At 38.2% G+C, this 27,826-nt stretch overlaps 2 protein-coding genes across 3 annotated transcripts in view; one reads left to right on the forward strand and one right to left on the reverse strand.

Annotated features, from left to right (window-relative positions):
- The window catches only part of NBN (nibrin), a 29,668-nt gene extending 23,270 nt beyond the window's left edge, over positions 1-6,398 (reverse strand). For both annotated transcript variants that reach the window (XR_010745107.1, XM_066333165.1), the window contains exons 1-5: positions 6,257-6,398; positions 4,418-4,551; positions 2,644-2,789; positions 1,203-1,362; positions 689-792 (exon numbers count right to left, since the gene is read on the reverse strand). Coding sequence is in view for 1 of the 2 variants with exons in the window: in XM_066333165.1 (XP_066189262.1) it covers positions 689-792; positions 1,203-1,362; positions 2,644-2,789; positions 4,418-4,551; positions 6,257-6,287 (575 nt within the window). In the remaining variant the exon portion in view is untranslated. The remainder of the gene's footprint in view (positions 1-688; positions 793-1,202; positions 1,363-2,643; positions 2,790-4,417; positions 4,552-6,256) is intronic.
- Positions 6,399-10,220: 3,822 nt separating this feature from the next.
- DECR1 (2,4-dienoyl-CoA reductase 1) lies at positions 10,221-26,462 on the forward strand. Its single transcript, XM_066333276.1, has 10 exons — positions 10,221-10,284; positions 13,452-13,654; positions 14,586-14,643; positions 14,899-14,985; positions 17,353-17,500; positions 20,664-20,763; positions 22,060-22,132; positions 23,930-24,076; positions 24,391-24,453; positions 24,542-26,462. Exons 1-10 carry the CDS (start codon positions 10,222-10,224, stop codon positions 24,599-24,601), a joined length of 1,002 nt encoding a protein of 333 aa, XP_066189373.1. The 5' UTR covers position 10,221; the 3' UTR covers positions 24,602-26,462.
- Positions 26,463-27,826: the final 1,364 nt, after the last annotated feature.

A 27,826-nucleotide genomic window follows, 5' to 3' on the forward strand; every position in this document is an offset into this window, starting at 1 on the left:
AAGGAAAAATAAGCAGCAGTATGGGCTTAGATGAAATTGTCACATAGAATACTGAGACTATTTTATATTTTCTCACATTGAGAAAATAACCACAAGACCCATTCTGCAGTATTTATTGATTCCAAATTAAGAATTCCCTTTTTAAGTTAACTTAACCATGAAAACAATGAATATTTTATTCTCATTTAGTGAAGGCCAACGCACATTAGTCTCACTTCATCCCTCAACAGATAATTAAAAACCTCTTCTATCTCACAGAATTCAATGGCCAGGCTAACTCTGTTCTCACCAAAGTTTACAAGAAACTCAGTAACTAACAGCATACTGGGAAAATACATCTATGTGATGAAATAAACTTGATACAATTTCCTTTTGTGTGTCAATTCCCAGAAGTGTTTGAAGCAACATTTAAATACCAACAAAACAAGTTCCTTTTCAGAGACAGCAACGTCTCTAAGCATAGAGTCAATTCCAGAGCTCATTTTTTAACTCCAGGGATGAGAACAATAAAATCGCTGTTAACTTGCTGGTTAAACTGTTAATCATATTACGAATTCCTCCACAAATAAAATTATTATGAATTGCATATCACGTCAAAAATTATCAGAGAAATGTGTAGTTATCTGATAATCTAACTCCCATAAATTACATTCTGCAACACAGTAAACATGATGATTTGGCAACTTACCTTTCATGATTTGGCAACTGTTGCCTGGACTGAATAGCTCTGATTAATTCAGAAAAAAACTCTGGTTTTATAATTGGTCGAGCACAAATCAAAGCAGATATAGTCTGAAAAAAAACAGAAAATACAAATTTACTGCATAGAAAAAGTTCAAATAGAATATGGTTTGACTGACATTACCTTTTTAAGATCTAAGATGTGGAAAATATCAAACAAATAAAACAATACTGATTTGTGTTTCTAGGATTGTTTTGACTCGAACAGCCTAGCTTTTAATAGGTGTCTTGATTAAGATTATGAAAATGTAGAAGGCAACCAATGAAAATCACTAAGTCTTCAAAACTGGCTTTTTTTGTTTTCTTTCCCTTTAACCTCCTGATGACATACATATCTTCTTAACATGGAAAAAGAAGACTTGACTACAGTTTCGTAGAGAAGAAATATCTTGAACAGGTTTAGAATTGAATTAGCATTTGTGGGAAAACTGCAAAGCAAATCTATCAACAGTTCAACATACCTTAACAGTGACTTTTACTGAGACCATTACGAGGTGGGTACATTCTTCTGTCCATTCATTCACTACAAGGCCTCCAAGCTGCTGGATGGCTTGATTTAAAGCATTTTTCTGAGCTAAATCTAAACATGAGGAGCAGACAACCAAAGGGTCATATTCCACTCTGCGAAGAACAAGTAAAAGAGAATTGCTTAAGTTAAATCAGCCAATCATTATGAAGAACAGAGCAGACTATCACATTTGTATCTCACAGAAATCTGAAGAGGAAAAAAAAAAAAAAAGAGACCATACTCTAAGGCAGATCAAAGTAAAATCTTCCTGCTTTAAAATTTCCTGAAGACACAAAATACTAATTTTATTTCAGAAAAATTACTGACAATTTCACCTGATATCAGAAATATTTCTATGGATTTGTGGCTCTTTTACAGACATCACATAGAATTAGTGCTTCAAGAATACTGCAAGGTCTGGGAATATCAAAAGAAATTTAAATGGGTGCCTCCAAAAGTAAAAGTATGCTCAACAGGGTAGGTCACCAACAGATCAATACTTAAAAATACAACTGTCATAAAATGCAATTTCAAGCAACAGTTTCCCTAACATTTTCATTATCCTCGACCATCAGCCTTTATATGTATTTTAGATCTTCCATATCAAATTACATTATTTCATTTTTAGATTATTTAAATTTCTTTCTATTTTGTAGACTTTCTAGTGCAACAGCCATGATTTATCTGGTCTCATGGTATGATTCCTGTGTCATGGGTCAAGTATGTTTACCTAAAATATAAAAAATTAATTTATTGTAGCAATTAGAGGAGAATGCCAAGTTTTTCCTAACAATAAATAATACCAGCAGCATTGATAAAACTGAATAAAATTTTAAGGCACAATGCCACCTTCTGGTTACTTTAATAATGATTTTTAATGGTCATTAGATTTTTTCTATTTATCTGCTACTCCATTTCCAGAAGTGATTCCCATAAATAAACAGATGGTACTGGCTACGATGTTAAATTTGGAAAAAAATATCAAGTTGGGTTCACATCCTCCTGCAACATCAGTTCTTTTGTCATTACATTATGAACAGCTAACAACGGGTCTGACAAAATCTAAACCCTTCTCCCTTCTTCTCACTTGGAGTAGGATTTTGTTCTTTGCCTAAGGGAGCCTGAAAATAATCGCTGCACATGGCACATCATCTTCTAAAGTGCCAATGCTTTCTTATCTACAAATTTCACCTCCTTGTGTAAAAATAAATTATGCAAAAATATAATGGAAAACTATTTCAGAAGCAGGTGTGGAACACATGCAAAATACTACTCACCTCCTTTACTTTCTAAAAACTCATCACTGCAGTATCACTTGCAAAGTAGTATGATGTGCTTAAATATTCTTATAAAAATTAATTTTCTACTTAATATTTTATAATCAAAACACTTACCTAAACTTGCTTTCAAAGACTCCAAAGTTGATTCTGTCACCAGTTTGCAAAGACACTGAAGCACCATTGAGTTTTGATCCATTAACAAAGGTACCATACTTAGATGTATCTCTTACTGTTAATACAGGTACTGAGAGAGACTGACTCTAAAAAGAAACATAAATATGCCATTATAGTTTATCAGAATGAGACCGCTCTATCAGAACCAAGTTACTATCATTGTGGATCAAAGCAATGGATAAGAAGCAGCCTACAAAATTCCATCTTAAATAAAGACTTCAGACAATGAGTCTTGCTATACATAATTATTTATCTTCTGTTTTTCACTGAAAAGTAATGAGAGAAAATATACATGTTTTTAGCTTTAGAACTTTTGTGCTTCTTACACTTAGTATTTTGGAGATTACATTTCATCTTTCTGGAGACTGTACATGGCAGTCATTCCTTGGCCCAAAGCCTGAGCTAGTGCAATTTAGCAAGGCTCAGAGACTTACAATGTTTTTATCTACCACTTAGTTTTATCCTGGGCATTGGGCTGAATAGGAAGTAGAAGCCTAAGGTCACCTGAGGGCACTTTCTTGCACTTCCTTCCACGAGAAATGCGAGTCTTCCCCAAACTGTGGGACACAGGAGACACCAACATCTCTTGAGGTTAGACAGTGTCAGATCTCTAAAGTGGTTCACAAGCCAATGAGAACACTGACAGCCTGTTTTTAAGAAATTCTGCCATGCGGTTATATGTGATTTCACAGAAAGGTTGGGAAGGACCACTGGAGCTGATCTAACCCAACCTGCCTGTTGAAGCAGGTTTCCTTATAGCACACTACTCAGGCTTGTCTCCAGGCTCCTCTGGAGTATCTCCAGAGACAGAGACTCCACAACCTCTCTGGGCTCAGCACTCTGTTCCAGTGCTGAGTCACTCCCACAGTAAAGTTCTTACTCATGCTCAGGTGGAACTTTCTGTGTTTCAGTTTCTGTCATTGTCTCTTGTCCTATTGTTTGGCACCACCAAGAAGAACCTGGCTCCATCGTCTTGACAGCCTCCCAGCTACTGACAGACATTGATGAGGTTCCTTCTCAGTCATCTTCTCTCGAGGCTCAACAGGCCCACCAGATCCCTCAGCCGTTCTTCACAACAGAGGTGCTCCCCCGTTATTTCTGTTATCCCTCATTATCTTCATAGCCCTCCACTGGACTCACTCAATATTTCCAGTATAAAAGGGACAAATATATTTTACGTATTTTATTTTACACACTACCTTAGGTTACAAAAACGGAATTTCTGCTGAGTGGCTTTAAAACATCCATAAATGTCACAACACTTAGTCACAGTAAATTAGCTAATTGCTAATTATCCTTGGTATATTTTTCTTTTCCACGCCCTATGCAAATGCAGAATTAATGATGTGAAATGAAACAGAAACTAAGTCTGTGATAAAACAACTGAAGCACTTCTCAGAACCTAAAATACGTCCATGTAATGAAACTCAATTGCTTAATTTTCCTGCTATGACTATTTTAATACAAATTCCTCATGAATCTAGGATAAAAGGAAGCTTGGACTACTACAATATAGCCACTAAATTCCTCAAAGAAAGCAAACAAACCTAACGGGGAAAAATAAATTTCAAGGTAAAAAAAAAAAAAGACAGGTGATCAGTGGTTCTACTCCAAGCAAAAAAATGGTGATAGCAAAATGAGAGTATGGATGGTCATGGCAGCCTGAATTATACCCACAGGGCATTGCTAATGCAGTAAAATGGTGGGTACTCACAGGGCTTGTTTCAGGCCAAGTCACGGTCAGAACTGCGTGACTGCGGCTGATGGACTGATCATCCTGAATTAGAATTGTACAGTTCTTGCGTCCAACAACATACTCCACACCACTCAAAAGCCGATACGGCTCCCCTGGAAATAAACAAGAGACAGAAAAACACCAGTTTAGGAAAAAAAAAACACCAAAATACCTGAAGCACATAGCAGAGACACTGAAAAGTTTGTAGTGCATCTAAATCTCTTTGCCATGCATCATTTATGGTCAGAGCGTGGTGCTAATAATGGAAAGGTTGGGGGTCTTATCCCCATGTGTGCCACTCACTTAAGAACTGGCCTCGATCCTTGTGGATCCCTTCTAACTCAGAATATCCTGCGACTCTGAATTCTGTGATTCTAATTAGGCAGATTAGAACTATGCATTTAGCTTATAGAGAAAACCTCTTGCTTGCTTGCTTGCTTGCTCCCTTGCTCTGTCAATTATAAAAGGATACATTTTATGATAAACAAAGCACTTTCAAAAGTGGTGGCACACTTTTTTCAAGGATAATATATTTTTACCAGTACTTTCTTGAAGATTAAGTGTAACATTTAGAAGAAAAATGACCCCACAATGTTAGACAGGCTTTCTAAAATACCTTTATAAGCGTATATAATTTTTGGAGGTTACATTATTTATTCACATAACTGATTAAGAGGTTCAGGGAAAACGTCCTCCTAATGAATGCAAGGAGATCTTAATGTAAATCAAACTGCCTGTTCTGGGTTGACCTGCCTCCTATCTCATATATCCATCTCATATCTTGGATACATTGCTATGTCTTGCAGCTGCCCCTTCCCTCTTGGGGGAGGTTTTGGTTTTTGGGACTCCTTTTGGAGGTTCTTCCCTAATTTATTCCAAACCAGGACACTGACACTTAGTAAGCCTAAGTGTTAGCCGCTGATCCATACTTATTCTTTAGCTTATGCTTTATACCTGCCACCTGGACCCCATGGTGGCTTCCCAGTGAATGGCTTGACTCTCCCCCAAAGGTGTGTTACCACTGGTCATCAGAACCAAAAATGTTTCTTGATGAATATTGAGAAGGTACAGATAAATTCCTGTTATCAACCCTGGCAAATAACTTTCCAAATATGAACTCTGCAGAAATGATCATTCAGAACAGAATGAGGAGTGTTTTGATTCACTCAAGAGCTCTCTAGGTAGAAAGAGGAAAATCAGTTCATTTTAACAAGATTAGGTGCTGTATCCACCAGGAAGTAAACATCCAAATTTTTCTCCTAGTGAACCAGGAAACAGAGAACAGATGCAGTTGTGTTTGGTCTGTTCCTTATAAGCACTTAGGAAGAAATGTATGCATTATACGATACATATTACTACAGCTCCTATGGCCAAGGAAACGAAAAAAAGCGTAGAAGCGATTTAGTTTCAGAACTCTGCATGCAAGAAACACCACAAAGTCCAACATTTGGTCCTCGAAACATCAACACAATATTTAAACATGGTTTCTGAGGTTGCTGCCTCAGTGTTCAACTCTCAGGTATTTCAAAGCAGGACTCTGTAACCTGCAGCACCCTAAAACATCCAACACAGGTTCGAAAAGAAGCCCTGCTAGATTAAACCGGCGCTGTGGTCGGCAGTGCTCCAAGGAAATACGGAGGCTTCGCCGTGGACGAGTGCCCAGAAGGACGAGCACTCAGACCACCGTGGGCCGAGGCAGCAGGGACACGCACGCCCGGCTGCAGCCGGCCCCATGAAGCCGACGGCCGGCACGGCCGGGGCCGCGCAGTGCCCGGGCCCAGCCCACCAGAGCGGCGGCGGCGTTCGGCGCTCCCTCACCTTGTCCCGAGGCGGGCACCAGCTTCCACATCCTGGGAGTGGGCGCCCAGCAAGCCGGGAAGACGCCGGGCCGGGAGAGAATCACCCGAGATCCACCGCCGCGATCCCGCCTGCCGGGCCGGGATAAAGGGAGGGCCGCGGCCAACGGCGCCGCCTGCTGGCCTCGGGCAACCTCTGCAGCGGGGAGCGGAGCGCGTGCGCGGGGCGGGGGCGGGGCCGGGGAGGAGACAGGCAGGGGCCGGGGAGGAGACAGGCAGGGGCCGGGGAGGAGACAGGCAGGGGCCGGGGAGGAGACAGGCAGGGGCCGGGGCCGGGGCCGGGGCCGGGGCCGGGGCCGGGGCCGGGGCCGGGGCCGGGGCCGGGGCCGGGGCCGGGGCCGGGGCCGGGGCCGGGGCCGGGGCCGGGGCCGGGGCCGGGGCCGGGGCCGGGGCCGGGGCCGGGGCCGGGGCCGGGGCCGGGGCCGGGGTCGAGGCGGGTGCTCTCCCGTGGCTTACGCCTCTGCCCGTGTCGCGGCCGGTTCCCTTCGCCCCGTGTCAGCGTAGATCTCTGGCCGCGGCGCCACAAAAACCTTCGCTACAAAAACCAGGCCGTACAAAAACAATACATTCAGTCATATCATCTTGTTCACTTTCACCATAGAAATACAATGATTATTTCACAGGTAGCTGTTTGGCACATTCGTACTTTCCAGTTTGTAGTCTGTTCCCTCTTGGTACCATTTTTCCAGTGAAGTTTCCTAAATTCTGTAGTATTTGGCAATTTAAAAGCTGCTCTTGAACTATATACACTCTCTATATACTCTATTTCTCCACCTTCCTTTTCTTTTTTTTTCTTTTTTTTTTTTTTTTTTCTGGTAGTTTATTTCTTGGTGTTCTTTGTTGTAGTTTTGTTTCTCTGTTCAGTGATTACAGATGCCTCAGTGATTACAGAGACTCAGTGTGGTTGAATTAACTGATTGTAATGGAATGTTAAGTCTTAGAGCCACTCTCTCTTACCAGATATATTCCATATGCTGCTTTAATAATATATGTGCTATATGTGTAGATAACTGCTGTCCAGCAGTGTGGCACTATTGCTTCAAGGCCTGCCATATGGTGTGCAGAATTACAAAGTTGTTACCTACTCTAGAGCTTACTATACCAACAAAGCATCAACATTTTTTTTTCTCCTAAATGCTGAATATTTAGAGAAAATGGCTGTTTTGCCATTTTTATACAGGGCAATGATGACTAAGCTGTAGGATTTAAATTCTGCTTCCTCTGAACTCCCACAGCCTTGTGTAATCAGTTCACCTGGGATTCTTAATTCAAAAGTTGATAGTACAGACCCAGTGATAGATTCATTGTCTTTCATGCCAAGTTTTGTAACTGCATAGATTCATCAAGTGTGATGTCCTCCCCTGTTGGGGAAGATGAATCAGGGAAACCTTATAAATATAATTGCTTAGCAAAGATTCTGAAAATATGAAACCTATAATCGAAATAGAAATGAAAGCTTACTTTGAATTGTAGGATACTGAGTCTTAGTTACTATATTACCTGAAAACAATGGTCTAGCTAGCTGAAGGAGAATCTCTTTTGATTGAACAATACCTTTCTGCTGGCTAAAGGATCCAAAGGTCAATGTAGCAAAACAGAAGTCTAAAGAGTAGTTTTTAGAGTTTAAAATATAACACAGTACGGTAATATAGTAGTTCTTATAGGCTGTATGTAGATTCTGTAGGATTTTGTGTCTTGTATTGGTTGGTCACTGTAAATTAGAATATTCATCACAAAAGGAGATATAATGTATTGTAACAAAGACCTCACTCTCTTAACTCTCTTAACTCTCTTATCTCTTAACTCTTACCTCTCCTCTTAACTCTTACCCTTCCTCTTCCCCCTACTCTTGCTCTCTCCTGCTCTCTTCCCCCTACCACCTTGCTCTTTCGCTCCCTTCTCTCTTAGCTCTCACCCTCCTGTTCTTTCTCCCTGTCTCTTTGGGACTTCCCTTCAGCTGAGGCTGGTGGCTGAAGGCAAGGCCCTTTTACCCACGACCCTTGCAGGGTCAGCAGAATTCCTTGTCCCAGCCATCCGTGGAATTCGCCTACACTCCCCTCAAAACCTGAAGCTTTATTAAATCTGTAGGTTCTTACAGCTATTATGCTACTCCCACAACCTCTTACCCTTTCTTATGAGTAGATGGGACTCTGCAGGTTTCTTTGTCTGATTACCAAGGCTGTGCAAATGGATGGGTATCAGTCATTACTTTTTCCATCAGCCAGTCTCTGTGCTCAACACAGATAAATCAGGTGTCTTGTTATCTTAACATAATCCCTTGTAGCTGAATATGGTCTGATGTTCACAGGCTGCCTAGGCTGTTCCTGGAGTCCACTAACAGCACTGAATTTGAAATGAGGATGCCTGACTTTTCTGGTAAACCTTGTTTCACAGCAGTCAGTGCTGATGTGTGCAGTGGAGCCAGAATGGAGTCAGTCTCTCTCTGCTGCCCAGGAGTAATCAGTGAATGCACAATTTCACCTCAGATCAGGCCTTGTGTTACCCACTCCATCCATTTGAATTTCTAATTAGCAGACAGCTAATATTCTCGGCCACCTCTTTTCTCATTTCTTTAACAAACAACTCCTCTCCCCCCAAAACACATGACAAGAATTGGCTGTCATACTATTGGTAAAGGGCACAGCAATTCTGGGTTTAGATACCAGAAGGAAAGCAAACAAACAAAAACACCAAAATCCCCACCAAACAAGATAGTTATTTAGTAAATCACTTGCAATAATAAAATTCCAACTCAGTGAAGAAGATGGACTGAACCAAGCATTCTCCAACTCTCACAGCTGGAACTGGAGGCACTAGGGCAGTGTCAGTGGCTGAGAAGGTGCCCCTGTGTTGTTCCAATATAGATTCTTTCACCTGGCATGCAAGAGGCCAATCCACGTTTGATTTACAGTTCTGTGCAGAAAGGGGTGTTGGGTGACAAATCCACAAAGCTGGCACAAGGACTACCAAAACTTTTCAGTATTTAAACATATTAGCAAACAAGACCATTCATGTTCATTTGCTATCAGTTTTCTAGTTCTCTTATTAATTAGTATTCTGTCTTCTATTGGTCAATGATTTTCTCACTTCTCATGCTGTTTAGTCCATATGCTCAGTCTTTCTCTTCTTCTGGGTCAGTGGGCAATCCTCCCCATGAGAAAAACCTTTTACCCAGTCAGAGCTGACTTTAGCGAAGTTGTTGAGTTGCCTTTATTTTTTTTTCTCCTTATCTTGGAGATTCTGACAAACGCCCTTGTATCCCATAAATTCTGTAAATTTTGTGTCCACTGTCAGTGGTACATCCTGTCGCCCTGATTTTTTTTCAGCCTTCTGATGTTTTACAATGTTATACTGGAGTTCTCATGCATTGTAACATAAACGAAAAAGTGATGTTTTGTAAACTGTGCATTTCTTCCGGAGGGAAGGACAAATTGATGGACTTCTAGGTTGACCAGTGGGGTCAGAGGTGTCAACTTCATGGCCCAATCGCTGATCAAATTCAAAAAACTAATTAAACCCATATCCCAAATAAACTTCTCTTGTTCTTCGTCCTAACACTGGCTGTGTGAGTGTCCTTCTTTTCGTGTCCTCTAGCGACACATCCTTCTTCCCAAGTTTTGTTAATCACCAGCTAGGTCTGAGATCATGGAAACCTGTCAAGCCCTAAGCCTTAACAAGGCAATTCCACCGACAAATTATTTGTCTTTCGACTGGACATCGCTTAGCGCTTGTTTGCTCCTGTCTTGATGATTAGGCTTGAAAGTATACAAAGATCAAACATCAAAAATCAAAAATCAAACATCGTCCTTTCTTAAGAACATTTTACACGTTCTATGTTTTGCAGCACCCGGGCAGGGCGGTGCCGGCGGCTCCCCGATGGCCCGGGGCTCCTCCCCGCGGCGCAGGCGCAGAGCGCGGCGGGGGACGATGGCGGCGGCGCGGCTGTGGCGGTGCGGGCGGCGCGGCCGCTGCGTGTCCGGCGCCGGGCGGGTAAGGCGCTCCCCGCGCTGCCGGGGCGAGGGCGGGCGGACGGCGGGAAGAGGAGTTCCGCCACCTCCTGCCCCGCCGCCCAGGCTCTGCCCCGGCGCCGTTGTCCCGTCAGAGAGAGGGCACGGCGGGGCTCTGCGGTTCTGGTTGCCGGGGTTGGGAAGACAGCCGGGAAGGGAGCGCCCGCCGGTTCTCCTCGGCTCCGGGGCCTGTCCGCCGCAGAGGTGCGGGCTGAGCTCCCCGGCATGCGGCCTCCTGCCCCAGCGCCCGGCGCTGCCGTGTCTCCCTGGAATGGGCCGGCGCCCTTTGGCCCCGATAGCGCAGCTGTGCAGGGCCATTTAGGCAAATCGCTGGAATGTTGTTGTCCAGGCAGTGGCGTGGCTTGACTTATGACCGAGTTAAACTTCTGGCAGCTTTCCAGTACCTGAAGGGAGCCTACAGGACATCTGGAGAGGAATTTCTTGCGAGGATGCGTAGTGATAGGACAAGAGGGAATGGATTCAGATTTAAAGAGTGCTTTAGGTTAGATATGGACATGTTGCCCAGAAAAGCTGTTGATGCCCCATCTGTGGAGGTGTTCCAAGCCAGGCTGGATGGATCTCTGGGCAACCTGTTATAGTGGAAGGTGTCCCTGCCCATGGCAGGGGGGTTGGAACAAGATGATCTTTAAGGTCTTTTCCAGCCCAGAGCATTCTATGATTCTGTGACTGTGTGGATGTTGCTGGAAGCCATTTCTACTGAGTTTTCCCTGAGCATCTTGCCATTGACTGTGTGTTTCTGAGATGGCTTTCTGCAGTAATTTCACAATTCCCTTCCACCCCGTGGGTGAGGGTTGTTTTTGGGTTTGTCAGTGATTTGTGAGTTTGTTGTTTGATGTTTGGGGTTTTTAAAAGCTGTTTACTAGGTTCTTGATATCTCTGTTTACACCTGAGATTTAATTTAAAACCTCAGTCTTAAGTAGTGGAATGATTAAATTGCACAGATGCTGTCATAGAAGCCTCTTGTGCAAGCCAGCAAGGAGACGGTAGCAGTCTGACTAAAAGATTGCTCAATTACACCAACTTTACTGGCTGGTTATCATTACCATACTTTATTAATCTTGGTGCAGCCTTCTGCTTTCCTCTGCTATGGCATGTCCTAATCTTTCCCCTTCGAGCAGAGGGAAAGCTGTTTGCAATGTTTCTTTCATGGAGAGCAAGAAGCCTGGGCTGTGTCTGTCACTAAGCGAGCACCTGATCAGGGAGTCTCAGTACTCAGAGGAGTTATCTCCATATCCTGAAGGAAGGGGGAGCCCAAATGCCGACGTGATCTGCAGTCTCTCTCTGTCCTGGGCTGAAATTCTCCAGAGGGAGCTTTTGTCCTGAAGAGAGATGAGTAGAGGACTCCTAAGAAAGTCCCAGAAGAGAATCTTCAGATTTCTCTTTCCTGGAGGCTTAATAGTATTCTGGTACTCCATGAAAGCATGCGAATTTTGTTTTCAGTAAGAGAATCAAAAAAAAAGAGTGTTTTACAGATGTGATAGTTTTAGGCTTTGCTTTCTGAATTTTGTTCTGTGTAGTGGCTTCAACTCTTCAATTCAACTCAATTTTAGTTTTTCACATAACATTCTGAGCTGGGAGGGACCCACAAGGATCGAGTCCAGTTCCTAAGTGAATGTGCCATAAGTGATGGAGCCTATGACCCTAGTGCTATTAGCACCATGCTTTAAGTTGCATTAAATTGTTTGTGTAATTCCATGATTGTTTTGTCTGCTTTCACCCCAGTTACTTATGCTAATATATGTATTACCACACAGATTCATGTGCACACTTCTGCAGGCCAACTTCAAGCTCTGTGAAACCTCTGATGTAACTGTGGGAAGTATAGAGTAATGATCTACCACTAAATATATTATCTCTTATTTTTAGTGTTCAAAATGTGAATTTGTAAACAGAACAATAAGTTGTAATATTTTTACTATTTTAAAACTACCCTTTTTTCTGTCTGTTGAACAATTGCATGGTTTTATTAACAGGATCATGCAAGAGTGACCATTCAGTCTTCTTTTACAAAATTGTATTAGATGGGGTTTTTTTTTGTATTAAAATAAACACATTAAAGACCCAAGTACAAGGTAAAACCAGAGAAAATAAGTATAACTTACAGTCTTCTAATTGTTTTGCACATCAAAAATAAAGTAAATCAAGTTTTGTCATACTTGGAAGCATTTGCAGCTTCAGGTTAAGGTAACTTTTGTATTTTAAATAATAAGAACATTTGTGAATTATTACTGTAATGCTGCTGTCCCAAAGCATTTAGTTTAATACTTAGATTATGGCTTGTGTTAGTTTAGCATATTAGGATGCTAGAAGTATCCTATTGGCTATTTTTGCTGCAGCTTTCTTGGTGACATCACAAATTTCTCACTACATTAGTGGAGTATTTTCTTACTAGTATAATTTTCTAGATGTAATACTGAAATTTCTTCTTCTTTCATATCTATTTTTAAACATGTTGCAACCATGTGTCTTTTTGCAGGGACCAGTCCTTCTGAGGCTAATTTACTGTAGATGGTATTTCTGCTGGGACAGAGTGTGATGCTGATAATCTAACCCTGCCCAGTTTTGTCTGAGAGATGGCACTGCTTTCCTTTGCAGCTCCAGTGGCCATTAGGGCAAGCTTTATGAAGTTTGATTTTGTCCTGTTCTCCAGTAAAGAATGTTTGGTTGGATGAAGTAGTAAAGGATCAAAATCATCAATCTGTTGCTGAAGATTTTAAATTTGTAAATATGTATATATGTAACCTAAAAAAACATGGATTTGTTTTATATCAACCTGAAGCCCAAGTCCTTCTGTACTTTGTTGTTAATGGTTTGCCACATGCTTTAGTAAAAGTGATAGATACAAAAAAATGCATGAAGTAGCAAGAGGCATGACTCAAGTGTTTTTCTAGTTGCAGTAGAATGTATAAAAATAGCTTTGGTGCTTTCCTAGTCTAGTGATAGCATTGAAGTAAAGGTCCATGTGTGTGGCTATAATGCAATCTAGTCATTCTTATATATATTTAGTTATAATAAGAGAGTTATGATTGTTACCTGCACTGCCATAGGAAAATCTGATCTTACATAACAATCCTGCGTACAGAAAGGAGAAGAAACTAACTTCCCTGTTTGGTTTTTTTTTTCTTGCAGTTTTTCAGCCGTGGGCCAAATGTACTGCATCAAGACAGCAGTGCACCACAAGCTGCCTTCTTCTCACCTCTTCAAAAAGTGATGTTGCCACCAAATACCTTCCAAGGGAAAGTGGCCTTTATAACTGGTGGAGGTACTGGGCTTGGCAAAGGGATGACAACAGCTTTGTCCAGTTTAGGTGCCAAGTGTGTTATAGCAAGCCGGTAAATATTACTGAAGATGTTTTAGAACTTTAATTTCATACTGACTGCTGAATAGGTCTGTTTTCTTCTTTACAAACCAGAAAAAATTACTCTTATTTATTCTGTTGCAGTGCAGTTTCAAATAACAATGCCATATTGTTGATTCTAGAAACTTGCAGATTTATCTGCAAATGTTTAATGGTAGAAAAGTCAGTAGGAAGAAATAAACTAAGCACATTTTCATGAAATGTAGCAGCAAAATAAACAGCCTCAAATAGTAGGCATAAATTCAGCTAAAACCTTAAAGAGAACAAAAATTTGCAGTGGGCAGTATTGAACAGTAATAAATGTTATTACAGGTGTTCTAGATAAGATTTCAATTACAATAAAGAATTAAATCCATTCCTCTTCTGACTTTCAACAAGAGCCATAATTTTCCTTTAGTGGTGATTTTTTACAGTTCTCTTACGTACTGCAGTAGAGTCCAGAAGCACTTCAGTAAAGTCTAGGAAAACAATCTGATTTTAAATCAAACAGATGTATTGTGACATTCATCTTAACAGTGATTTAATTGTTTAGTTTTAAATGCGAATATGTATGTCTCTTACTAATACTAGCAGAGCAGTAGCTAAGACTGAATTTGTTATGATCATGTAGTTTTTTTCTGGCTTACCACATGCTGATTAGCTTTAAAGTCTCTTACCACTGTCACTTCTGAGCTGCTGTAAAGTAGCACTAACCATAAATTACTTAAAGTTTTGTCTCAGAAAGTTAGTGGTTAAACATAGTCTTAATCTTAAAGCTCAATTTTCATGAAAATCAGCAACTTGCATATGCACACATATATTTCAAGTTTTAGTTCATGTTTGCCCAGAAAAAAAAAGAATGTTTTAGTAATCTGAATTCTAATTGCATTTTATCTGACATAAGGGATGTTAATACTTATTTTTAGGAAGCTGGATGTTTTGAAAGGAACAGCAGAAGAAATTTCTTCTAAAACAGGGAATAAGGTACATTTTTGCAGAATTATGAATATGTTACATATTATACTCTAGATTTTATTGTTGTGTGTTTTTTTGTTTGTTTGTTTGTTTTTGTTTGGTTTTTTTGTTGGTTTTTTGTGGGTTTTTTTGTGGTTTTTTGGGGTTTTTTTTGGTTTTTTTGGTTTTTTTTTTTTACATTTGTATGCTTCTATGGACTTGTTTAGTTAAACATTGATACAGTTTTTGAGTCTTACAACTGCCTTTCCATTATTATTTATTTAGGTTCATGCCATCCAGTGTGATGTGAGAGATCCAGTCTCAGTTAAGAATGCTGTTGCTGAAACAATCCAAGTGGCAGGACATCCTGATGTAAGTCTTCTAGGGAAAGGAAAGAACTCATTCTTCATTTCTGAAAATACTTTGCATAGTAGGTGTGAAGGAAGTTACTAAGATAGAAAGTTAATGGAATCCAAAAAGACACTAAACAAAACAATGGCAGTACTTCAAGGTAAAGGTAACATTCATAGTTAGACCAGTTACTCTCTTCCTGTGATTCTTAAAATATTTAGTGGCCAAATAGACAAAACATTTTTATCCTTACTTTGAGGACTAGCATCTTGTTTCAAATAATGGGACTATTCTGGAGAGATTCTTTGAATTAGGGAAATGGAATATCGCCCTTAAATTCTCCTCAAAAGGTGATTTACATGTGTTTACTGAATTACATCTTAAAAACAATGCTTCACAAACTAGAAATGAAAGTAACCGTAAATGTCTTCTTTGGTCCTTGCTTAGCTTATTAATTAGCTTATTAGCACAAAGAAGGTTCCAATTTGAAGATTAAGTTCTCATAAAATGAAAAAAAAAAAAGTCTTCATTCAAACCAAGCATCTGTTTTTTAATAGTTTGGCACAAAGCAGCAGAAGTATTTGCATCAGATTGTGAGGAGGGTGATGTGGTGGAGTCTGAAGGATAATAATCACCAAATTCTGATTTGATTGTGAGATAACAACTTGGATTCTGCTAGCTGATAGCAGGTGTGATTGATGTAGCATCATGGTAAAGGACAGTCAGATTTAAAACTGTTTACTGGAAATTTAAAACTGTTTTATGTGTGTTGTGGACAATTTGGAATCATGAGGAGCTTCCTATAGATGTGGTAGAGAACCTACTGAATTTTACATATTGTAAGAAGTAGAGAAATTGTGTGCTGTATAGCTGTATGCTATAACAGTGCTAGAAATAAGGCAACTCACTGTCCTAATTTGTAGACAAGATTCTCTGGATGTTATTTTTATTATTAGTTAACACAGTTTTTTTGGCCAAAGTCAAAATCATGATCTTCATGTGCGCAGAGAGGGAGGAGATCGCTTCCTGTATAGTACATTTTAGAGCACCAATAACTTTCTGAATAAATGCTTCCCATTACTTGTTCTTTACAAGCATTTACCTTCCCTTTAATTTCACATATTTTGTGTGTTTAAGGTAGACTGCAGAGTAAATTGAATATTCAGTTCATTTTGTCCAGTTTTTTTCTTAGTTGCAGACATGAGATGTCGGTTTATGAGTCCTGGGTATCACTCACTGCCACACCGCGTGTGAGGTGAGATCTCAAAGACAGAAGTTAATGGCAGTCACTTCAAAGTCCTTCCAGCTTTGTTTTGTTCATTCCATTACCAAGGGGGTTACTCCCAATTAGAAAGCAATCATTCTTTTGTCATGGCTTATTTTGGCAGTCCTGCCTCCCTCAAAGGTCATAGTTCACTGGTTTTATTATTGTATCTTCCATGTATTTATACAGTGATTTGAGTAAACTCCTCAGCATCTCAAGGTATTTGGATTTTTTTTTCGTTCAAATTTCAAGGAGGCCTTTAAATTTAATTTGCTGTACATATGTATAATTTATGACTGTTGTATGTTATTAATTTTATATTCATGTAATATGTACTGTGCTCTGTTTTGTAACTGAAAATTCTAATATTTTCATTAGAATTTAGTCCTGAAGTTCTTCAGGACAAAGAGTTTGTCTTATGTGCAAACCTACATGAATAAAGGTGCCATTGCATTAACAGTACATCATTTTATTGCTTCAGCACATTTATTATTAAATATAGATCTAGCCAGCTAGATCTGGCTACATAATTTTTTGTTTAAATACTGCTAATGTGATGCTTAGTCCCTTGAAATAAAAGTATCCTCTAGCTGATTAGTGTTCATAGGAAGGGACAGATGTACATCTGTTCAACAGAAGTTTTGTAGTGGTTGTTTGCAGTACACTGTAACATAACACTCTCATCACAACATATTTGAATTCCTGTTGTGCAACAGTCACTTCATCCAGACTTTAGTTATCAGGTTGCTGCCTTTTGCTTCTATTCCCATGCTTCCATTATGTTAAATAGACATGATGCTGGAATCTGGTGGGGGCAAACTTTTCTGTTAGGATGCACTTGAGATACTCTGGAAAATAGTGATTTGAGTCAGCCTCTACATGTTAGTTCCTCAGTACAGTAGTTTGGAAATACAGCTCGTTTTCTGTTAGTGATACTTTATCTCTTCTGTAGATGTTAAAATTTCTTATGGATTATTCTCCCTTTTCCCCTGCCCCCTGTCCCTCATTTGATGAGGATATTTTAACTTTTGTCCCTGGAAATGCTAAAAAGCTCCTTGTTAAATCTTTACTTTTGTCTCAGGAAGAGTTCTTTTTAGTTAACTCTTTTCCTTTATGTGTTTCAGGTTGTGATAAACAATGCAGCTGGGAACTTTATTTCCCCTTCTGAACGACTTTCTGCTAATGCCTGGAAAACAATAACTGATATCGTACTTAATGGTACTGCTTTTGTAACTCTGGAAATTGGAAAGGAGCTCATTAAAGTACAAAAAGGTATCTTAAGCATTGTGACATAGTATTAATTGCTTTCCTTGCCTTACTGTTATTATACCCAGTTTTGAAAGTTCGTATGAGAAGAGAAATACAGTCATGTGAGAAGAGAAAAACAATTTTTAACATTCTTCTGGAAAGGAACGTTTCCAGGGGAAGCTGTACTTAAGAATCACACAGTAAATCTGGCTAACAATTACTTCATTGTAGTATCAGGCCTTGCAATTGGACCCAGAGGCCAACTGAGGCCGAATATAAAAATCTAATTGCAGAGTTCTAGGTGTAAAACATTTTTAAAATTAAAAAAACAAAGCTTTGTATTAGAAAAGAAAAAAAAACCCTGTTATTTCTTTTGATTTTTCTCTGTGTATGTTAATTTAATTGAACTGAACATGCGATATTTCTTTAATTGAGCAAGAAGTCAGGATAGCCCTTTGAATTTTCCTCCTACAATAAAATAAAATTTACAGCTGTGGTATTTGACTAGTAGTACTAGAGAATATTACCTTTAAGATAATTTGAAAAAAAATTTTGAAATTGAAATCTGTATTAGATTTTATTTTTCCTGGGTTTAATTAATTCTGAACTATCTAGAAGTTTAATTCATTATCATAGCTTCACCTTAAAAATATGAGTTTTTTAAATATACTATTTAGCCAAAGATTTATTTAACCAGGTTATTGTCTTAAAAGGAAAGGTGATGTATGCCCTTCTATATTATATCATAGATTATTTACAAAGAACTGCTTTCATTTTACATTCCAGTTATAAATTGAAAAACAGTTTATTTTATGAGATCAGAATAATATAATGTGAAATTCATTTAAAAGCGGTGAGATATAATTATGATATTCCATGTGCCCTCACTTCTGAATCCTCTTTCTTAGGTACAGCCACTGTGTTGAAATACTACTTGTGTATTTACACTGTATTTCCTTAAACTCTGAATTAGCTGACTTTCTTCAAAATCTTCTCCAAAAAGTTCTCCATGAGCTTGTACTATTTAATTACAACAATATGAAGTTAATGTTGTTTCCATGGCTCTGTAACAGTTTTTGTTAGTATACAGCTATGTCCCCTCTATATTTTAGCAGCACATGAAATACTAATTTCCACTCTTCTAGTGCTGATACTCCCACCTGAGAAATCCATCCCCAGCTGTGACTTACTAAATCATTATGGCAGAATATTGAAATAGGTTGCCTTATGGTCCTCCAGGTGCACGTAGTGTGCCCACATAGTAACGTGAAATAGGAATTCAAACGTGCTTTTGTTTTTCCTGTTGTTGAATAAAAAGCTGCTTTCCTTACTTCTATTCTCCAATTTGGTAAAATCCAGACATTATTCACCTTCATAATGTGTCTCTTTCATTCACTTCTCAGCTTCCAAAACATGTCAATTTCTTTTGCTATTACTTGCATGTCTTCTTTCTAGGGGAGTCCTTCTGTAAATAAGACTTTTTGTTTAAGGCTGTCTTTAAGACATGTTTTTGCATGACAAGTAAGTCATGTGTTCCTCTTTGTCATCTCACCTTCATTTTCTTTTGACTTGCTTGTTTGTTTTTTTTAGTTTGAGCAGAGACCTTAGTTTCTAGAGTCATGTTACCAACTGCAAATATTTTAGATCAGTCTGTGAGGATGCTACAAATCTGACTGTTTATAGAACACTGGGATGTCCTTTATGTCTGCAGTGTGACCTACATTAAGTCTAATGTAGTAAATAATAAAAGTTCTCTACTATTAGACTGCAAGTTTGTGCTGGTATTTAAAAGGAATTTGTAATCTGCTAGCAGGATACTTATTTTTACAAACTGAGAGGAGTTAATTGATCAGTTATTGTCCTTTTTATGAATATAAGCTTTAGAAATAAAAGTTGTGTATGAGCTGAAGTATTCTTTAAGTATCAGAGCTGGAAATTTGTCAGTTTTTGTGTTAGATTGACCTAATTGCCTCTATTTAATCTGATTAAAAAAAAACCACCAGTGGTTGAATTCTACAAAATATGTAGTTAACAATGATCTCTGGATAACTTCAAAGTTGTTCTATGGTTTCTTTCCCGTTCAAAGTCTCTCAGTGAGGACTCCTTTTTTATAAACAGAGCCCACAGTTTCTGGATATCTGTTGGCATTTCAATTAGTGCTTGTTTATGGTGCTCTTTAGTTTCTTTTGGGTCAGTATTATGTCATTTTCTACCTGAGTCTCTACTTCCATGCAATCTATCAGTAGTGTATATTGTTTTAGAAATACTCCCTGGGTAACTATTCTAATGAGATTATTTTTAAAATACAGTAAGTGGAACAGTTATTTTAGTTACTGTGACATAAGCAGTGAACTGTCATCCCTTGTCCTTCATTTCCCAGCTACAGTAAGCTCATGCCCCAGTCATTGGTCAGACATAATTTGCAGGATTCTATAAAAGAAAGCTTAAATAAGCAGTTGCAGTTTCCATTATATTCCAGAATGTTTTTGCTATATCTGTTTTAAAATACAGCATATAAAAGAAAGTAGTTCTTTTGTAATGGAGTTTGTTGTGATAATAGTAGGAGAAGTTGTGCAGGTTCACTCCCTAATTGGCTCTGCTGCTGAAAAAGCTTCTGAAAATTTATTTTTCTGCATAAGCTTTTTCTCAAGCCCTCAATTGTTAATTCAAGGTTATGCCAAACCTAACTGTTAATGCCAATTTTTTCATAGTTTAGGGTTTTTGGTGGCTTTTTCTGGGTTTTTTCCCCCACTCAGTAATTAGTTAATTTAGGGCAAAATACTTGGTTAGTGACAACTAGACTAGGGTAGCTTCTGAAAAAGCACTGTAAGATCTTAAGCCTTCACTCCAGTTTATTCACTAATTCCTGCATTAAGTTCATTATCAGTAGAAGTCTGAGGGCCTAGACCTTCAGAGCCTAATCAATTGTTACTTGCATTTACCTGGAACAACTTTTAACACTCATGCAAAAGAGGAAACTGAAATAAAGAGGCTTGAAAAGAAAGTTTCAAAGACTATATTTTTAAAATGTGTTTTCACTGCCCAGAGTGAAAAGGTGTCCCTAACACTTGAGTAGAAAACTTCTGTACCATTTAGCTTGCTTTTACCTGAACTTAAGAGTTTGATGTTCAGGGTTGTTTGACTTGGCTGGTGTGGATTGTTATTTAAATGTTTTTGCACCTTCTAGGAGCAGCATTCCTGGCGATTACAACAATTTATGCAGAGAGTGGTTCAGGATTTGTGTTGCCAAGTGCCTCTGCCAAAGCTGGTGTAGAAGCAATGAGCAAGTGAGTAATACAGCGAAATGTGTGCTTTGGTTTTCACATCCTTAATATGGGGTAATTGGTCTATAAAAATTGTTGTGTAGTCCCCCTATTTCACTGTACCACAAGAGCTCAATCCAGGCTCAAATATCCTACCAAGAAAACAGTATGCTGACAGCTTCCTACAGAGGGAAATATTAATTGGTACTGGTTTTTTCACAAGACCAAGATAAGGACAAGTAGAACTACTTATTTTGGCATTTGCAAATTCCAAAATTTGTTTCACAGAGTTTTGATATTTAGGTTTTCTTGCATTCTCGTAGGTAAACTGGCACCTAAAGACAGCTATTAGGGGAACTGTTTGAGATCTGTAGCACTTTCACATTCTTTTGTCTGAGGAAAATACATGCCTGTTATTTGGGTGCAGTGTTCTGTGGCTTCAGCTCTGTTTAGATTCATCAACAAGTTTGTTTCCTATCACTGTTTAAAATTAAGGTCTGCAGTTCTGCTTAGTTCAGAACAGTATCTTGTTGACGTATCTATGGTGCTCAGCAAACAAAAGGATTTCTCTGCTTTTCGATTTCAGGCTAGTCTTTCATACACATAGATCTTCCTCTGCACTTAAGCAGAAATAATTGAATAGATTGGCAGCCTTTCAGTAACTAGAATTCTTTATCTGTGAAAAAATGAGGGACTGAGTAATGGTCCTGATTTCTGTTCTATAGAGCTGTAATGGAAATCTGTACTTTTCAGAGACTTCATGACTCAGCTAATTCATTCACCATAGTAGATCCAAAGTACTCATCATGGAAAGAAAATGTCATAAAGCAAAACTATTCTAGCAGTCCTGTTTTGTGTTATTTCAAAACATATAATGTGAGAGCTCTGTTGCAAATGTTAGAAATGTATGCTTGTGGGATAGTCTAAATTGCTACAAAAAGATGATGGCCTAACAGTTGTTTGTTAAGGAGTTCAGGTGCCAACAGCATCTGTGATTTGCGAGGGAGAAAGAATTGCTCCTTCACACTGCTTTACCTAGACTCAAAATTACTCTATTAAATCAATACAGGAATTAGAGGAAATTAATAGAGGGATCATAATGCCTCTATTAAATCAATATTCCTGTCTTGGTGAATGAGATTTTTTTCTGCTTCTCTGAAATTATTCTGTTAAGCACAGAAAAACCCCTTTAAGTAGAAATTATCTGTTTCAGGAGCGTTCTAGTATTTACACATTTGATTAAATTTTAATTTTTTTTTTCTGAATAGGATTACAATATTGTGTTTAAAATATTGATGCATTCTGTTAATGCATTTTTAGGTCTCTTGCGGCTGAATGGGGTAGATATGGCATGAGATTCAATGTGATTCAACCAGGTCCAGTAAAAACAAAGGTACATGGCATGAAGTGACACACAGCCTTGAATATGCTTTGTAGTACAGGCTTAACTTTACAATAGTCTAACCTTTCTATAGCTATAAATTCTAATCTGATATCCTTGACAGTCAAGACTGTGCTGGAATATTGAACACACTTCCCTCTTAGGCTTTTTGTAAAATAGAGTTTCTTGAACTTCTGAGACATGCCACTGTCCCCTCTACTAACCTACCCTTGATATAATTTTTTAAGTGTTTCAAAGAATTGATAAATCAAAGTATTTAATGCTAATGCTTATTTCTGTGTACTTAGTATGTCAAGTGGAGTGAGTTCTTACACTTGTTGGAGTAAGGTTCCTTTTTCTGCCTGAACCCCAAATTTTTAAACAAAACATGTGATCAGTTCCAAAATCTTAGAATCTTTTTTAGGTATCTGAGAACAGAATCTTACTAGTTTTGTCGAAAATCTCAAAACTAGAAAGAGAAAGACTAAGTTGGCAAGGAAATGAGAAGCTTTGAAATGAGTGAGAAGGAGGACTGGAGGGTTTGAAGGAAGTAATCCAGAGCAGCTGGAACAGGAAGAATAAAGAAAGCAGTCCTGCAAGAAGAGAAAGAAGGATCCATTTCCCATTGGATCAAATTAATATGATTATGGGCACTAACAACTAATAATGGTATTACTTCTTCCTGTAAAATATTTCACAGTTGTTTTTGCTGTTGTTTTGGGAATAGGGGTGCAGAGTTGGTTCTTTTTTACTTTGTTTGTTTGTTTACAATTCTTTCCTTTTTCAGTTTTGACTCTTTTCATGAGAAAGAAAAATAAGTGGCAGAATTAGCAGGATTATAAGAATGTTGAAATACATAAGAGGATCAAACCAAAAGTTCTCCAGGCCTTGTATCTTGTGTATTTTTAAGTAAGAGTAAAAGAAAAGCATTTGGCAAGTTAAAGGATTTAAATATCTATAGTGCTACCTCCAGTTGATGTTTCTTTTTTTAACTAATAGTATATAACTTACTTGAGATAATGTGTCTTCTTGATAAAATGATACATTTGGTGTATGGTTCCAACTTGAAATTTCCCTGAAAGCATGAAAAGGCAGACAGCATATTGCAAAATCAAGGTTTTCTGCTTAAGGGACAACATCCATGGCTTTAAAAAGTACTGTTTTCAGTCATGGTGGGAAAAGAACAAGGCATACAAGCACAACACTGTTAGGCTTATAAACTGGCAATTAAAAACATGGCAATAGAAGAATTAAATAGCATGCTTACGGCCATGATTACAAGAATTACAGTGTGCTTTAAAGCATAACTCTGGTAATTCAACATCATGTTACTGATACTTTTCTGATTTTGAGTGAGGAGGTTATTTCCTTGTGGAGGAGCAGGGAAGAAAAAACCTGTTTTATTTCCCATGCCATTTTAAGCTATTCTGGTGACTTCCTTTAGCTTTAGCAGTTGCTGCTGATGGGCTTTTTCTTTTCCATGTTATTAACTCTGTAATGTATAATCTCCTCAAATGTTTATCAAGGGTGTTTGAGGAAAAAACCCTTTTGTTTTTCACAGATAGATGGTGGGTGACTATCCCCACTGTGTTAAATTCCAACTCATCATCAGTAGATGCATATCAATGCAACAGGGATAAATTGCTTTTTCTTTCCGACTTCCTTGTTTTTCATACTACTGACAATGAGGGCATAGACAGCTTACTCACAAATACTAATTTCCATATTGCGTATGTGGAGTCAAATCTCTGTTGGATTTTATTTTCTGATGTAGTTGTGATTTTTTTTAATGTTTCTTTTAATTCTCAGGGTGCTTTTAGCCGCCTTGACCCAACGGGTGCATTTGAGAAGAAGATGATTGAGCGGATTCCCTGTGGTCGTCTGGGAACTGTAGAAGAAATTGCAAATCTTGCTGCCTATTTCTGCAGTGACTATGCAAGCTGGGTTAATGGAGCAGTGAGTTTTGGTTGACCTTGTTTGTACAATATTAACCTGATGATGGTGTGAGTATTGCTGATGGTTTTTTAAATCCCTGGTTTCAGAAATGAAACCAAACATCTTACTTCAAAATTCTTTACAAGTATTATCCATCTTTTAAAGTGTCTGGTTGTTAGCACCTTTAAAAAGAACTTACAAAAGTGGTTGAATTGCATTATTTTGAGTATGGGCTTTTCTCACCCAAATCGGTAAAAGTTACTGTCACAGTTCATAACAAGGGAATGCTACAGATACCCCACTATTACTAAATACACTGTTTGTGCTTTTTCTAGGTTATCAGAATGGATGGTGGAGAATATGTTTCTATGGCAGGAGAATTCAATGACTTGAAGAGGGTATTAATTTCCTTGCTTGCTATTTTACATTCAGACACTTTGATGTGTAATTATATGAAATTCTAAAACAATTCTTTTCTTTTGGTAGGTTACCAAGGAGCAGTGGGATATGATGGAAGCAATGATTAGAAAAACAAAAGGTTCCTAAAGTACATAACTTTATGGTGGAGAATGTTGGAAACTAACCACTACTTTTTCATTAATATTTAGAAAGAACCAATTGAGAAATAGCCTTCAAAATCTTTTTTATGCTAATTTCAATAAAATATTTTGAAATGGTTGTATTTTGAATATAGTTTGTTTCCAATCTAAAATCTATCCTGTTGTGATAGTGAACAGCAGTTGGTCACTAAAATTTTGTTGTTCTTTAGGTTGTCTTACATTTTCTTACATAGGTCTACAATCAACCATTTTTTTTAAAATAATCTTTAAAAAAATCTTTAAATTTTTTCTCAGATATATGAAAGTGTCTCTTAATATTGTAATACCAATAGCATTTTAGTGCTGTCATAACTGAATGTAATCATTAATCTGAAAAGAGAAACAAAACATTAAGTCCTAATCTTCACACTTCAATAAGAAGTTCTAAACTTGCAAATACAGTTTCACGTTATTAGCAGGATTATGTTCACTGAGAAAGGATGTAATCCCTGTGGTTACTTAGCAAATCTTGAAATGCATAACCATCTTGGTCTCATCTTTGGTGACATTTTCAGTCTGTTAATTATCTTTTCCTGAACTTTAAAATGGCATTTACGGACCTGCAGTGCCTTTCAGAAGAGCTTGCTCTTTGTCATGATGAAGCTAATGTTCTTGAAAATGAGAAGCCAAAAATCATTTGTTGTTACATATGGGTGACTGTGGCAGCTCTCCATAAAAATCGGTTTATTTAAGACTGTTAAAGGGATGTTGGTAAACTAGGACTGAAAATGTTGGAACTTCATTTGTTGAAATTGACAAAAAAAATCCCTAGGTTTCATTTGCATTCACAGGCTGGTACTAAAGGAACTTTAAGATGGCATTACCTCTGAATCTAGTCAGTTTATCCATCCCAGATAAGCAGGTGACAAAAGTTGCTCTCCATCTTTTATCCAAATCTAGAGAGTTGGTAGATTTTGTCCCTCCTGCCTCAGACAATCTCTGGGACTCTTCAAAGAAACTATCAGCCTCTGGTCTTTACAACCTGAAATCAATGCTAATGCCTTTTTTTTTTTTTTTTTTTTTTTTTTTTTTTTTTTTTTTTTTTTTTTTTTTTTTTTTTTTTTTTTTTTTTGTGTGTGTGTGTGTGTGTGTGTATGTTTAACCAGAACTCCAACCTGTCCCCACAGACAAGCATGTACATAGTTTTGTGTGCTTTGAGACTGATAAAATGATGTAAGAGTCAGGACAATAGAATCAATTTAAGGATGTCTTCCTTCAGGTGCTGATGGCGGTCATTTATTTTTCCACACAGTCCAGGACATACTTAATATAGGCCAACATCTGACTTTGAAGTCACTTGATTGCCTTGTTACAAATCTGAAGCAAGCTAAGATGTGTTCTGCTGAAAGTGTGAACTGTATTAGTGTGGGCTTCCATGTGCCTTTCTCCTGTGAGTGATGGTCCTGTGTGGGAAAGAGTAGCCACTGATAATAAAACGAATCAACTGTGTTTGTCTCAGCAGCCTTCAAGGTGTTCTTGAGCATAATGTAAATATTTTTTATGGTAACTTGGGTTTGGTAGGTGGTGTGCTATCAAGATAAAATTCTGACATGACAGTCATATCTTTTCCCCAATAAGTGATTTAATTGAGAAATTAGGCCCATATATACTGTTTTTTTCTCGTCATCCTTTGCATATAATTATATTTCCTCCTTGTATGGGGCACAGTTGCATATGTAAGACTTTGACATTTGAAAAAAGTGCTTCAGAAAGAAATTCAAATGTATGTTTGTGAGATGTGGTAACACTGGTGTGTCTAGCAGGTTGTCCTCTGGTGACAGGCTGTCAATAAAAACAAGTTCCTATCAGTCTCTTGAATCTGTGGGTTTCTGTGACTTACCATAGCTAAGATTAAATGATGTGACTAAAGTGCTGGACTGAGTCTGGAGATACCCATACTGAATGTCTGAAAGTGCCATAGACTTCATGTGACCTGAAGTCGTTTCTGTAGCCTGTGAACACCAGGGCAGGTGTACTTTGCAGTGTTCCCTGAGAGTTGGTCATGGGAAGCAAGAAGACTGGCAAGTTCCTTTAAGCTCACAAAACATAGGTCCTGTATGGGGCACAGGTGGAAAGATAAAAAAAAAGGCCTATTTTAAGTCTCAGCATGGAGTTGGGATTGAGTTTATGCTTGGCTTTGGGTGCTAGGAAGCACTTCTGCCTGTCATATAGCTCTCTTCCCTGTGTATGAAACAATAGTAACTTAGCAGATTTTGCTTTGTCTGATAAGTCAAAATATTGAAGGGAGGCCTCTTAAAGCCTGTCTTTTAAAGAGGTACTGGGGATTTATTTACTAACAGAATGTTTGTCATTTGCAGAAATAGGTATTGCTTCTGAAGTACCCTCTTTTACCTGTTTACTGTTGATAGCTAAATGAATTATTAATTGTAAAGTGACAAACTATTTTTAAAGCAATGGAGCCAGAAAGAACATTGGAAGTTTTAATGAGCATCTATATTATGATTTCTTTCATCTTGCCTATGCCAGTGACATCCATCTCAAACTACACAAGCCAGTTGCTTTTAGATGATGAGCATTTTGTCTTCACAAGATAGATACAACATGTTGATGCAAGTTTTAGAAATGGCATATAATGTGTTAAGTTATATGTTTCTTAACGTACAAAGTATTTTCTAATATATAGACTTAGTTAAGTGAAAAAAGGTAACTGATCTTGTTATCCACTGCTGCAGGAGAATGGAATAGTCTGACTGGGACACATTTCCTTTAGTAAGAGTTGTTAGACTTGGTAAGGACAGGAAAGGAACATTACTATGAAGACACAAATCCTAAACATTTTAAGTTTATGTTTTGCCTAAATACAATGTAATGGTTACTGAGTAGCAACACACAACATCTGAACTCAGGAAAAAAATAAGAGAAAGAAGCTTTATAGCTACTACCTAACCCAGTGTCTGATTTGGAAACTCCAAAAGAAGCTGTTCTTAATGCTGATGAGGATTAGACTGTCCTGGAAAGGGCATAAAATATTGCTAAAACCCAAGAGGTGTCCAATCCATAAGCATGCCCCACAGCTTTATATTACTCACAGACTGACATAAAGCACAGTCATCACAGCTACTTTATTCCAAGCATAGCTAAACTGGCAGGAGAGATAGTGTCCATGCTGTCTTAGGATGGCATCTTTGCCCTGAGATCATTACATTCCTCC

The sequence above is a fragment of the Sylvia atricapilla genome, chromosome 1, assembly GCF_009819655.1.
Source record: "Sylvia atricapilla isolate bSylAtr1 chromosome 1, bSylAtr1.pri, whole genome shotgun sequence".
In the NCBI taxonomy this organism is placed as follows: domain Eukaryota; kingdom Metazoa; phylum Chordata; class Aves; order Passeriformes; family Sylviidae; genus Sylvia; species Sylvia atricapilla.

Excerpts from the sequence above, each read along its gene's own strand:
- DECR1 (XM_066333276.1), top strand. The coding sequence starts at position 10,222 with ATGGCGGCGGCGCGGCTGTGGCGGTGCGGGCGGCGCGGCCGCTGCGTG. Across the intron at positions 20,764-22,059 it reads GGTGTAGAAGCAATGAGCAA|GTCTCTTGCGGCTGAATGGG; the intron begins GTGAGTAATACA and ends ATGCATTTTTAG. Across the intron at positions 24,454-24,541 it reads AATTCAATGACTTGAAGAGG|GTTACCAAGGAGCAGTGGGA; the intron begins GTATTAATTTCC and ends TTCTTTTGGTAG.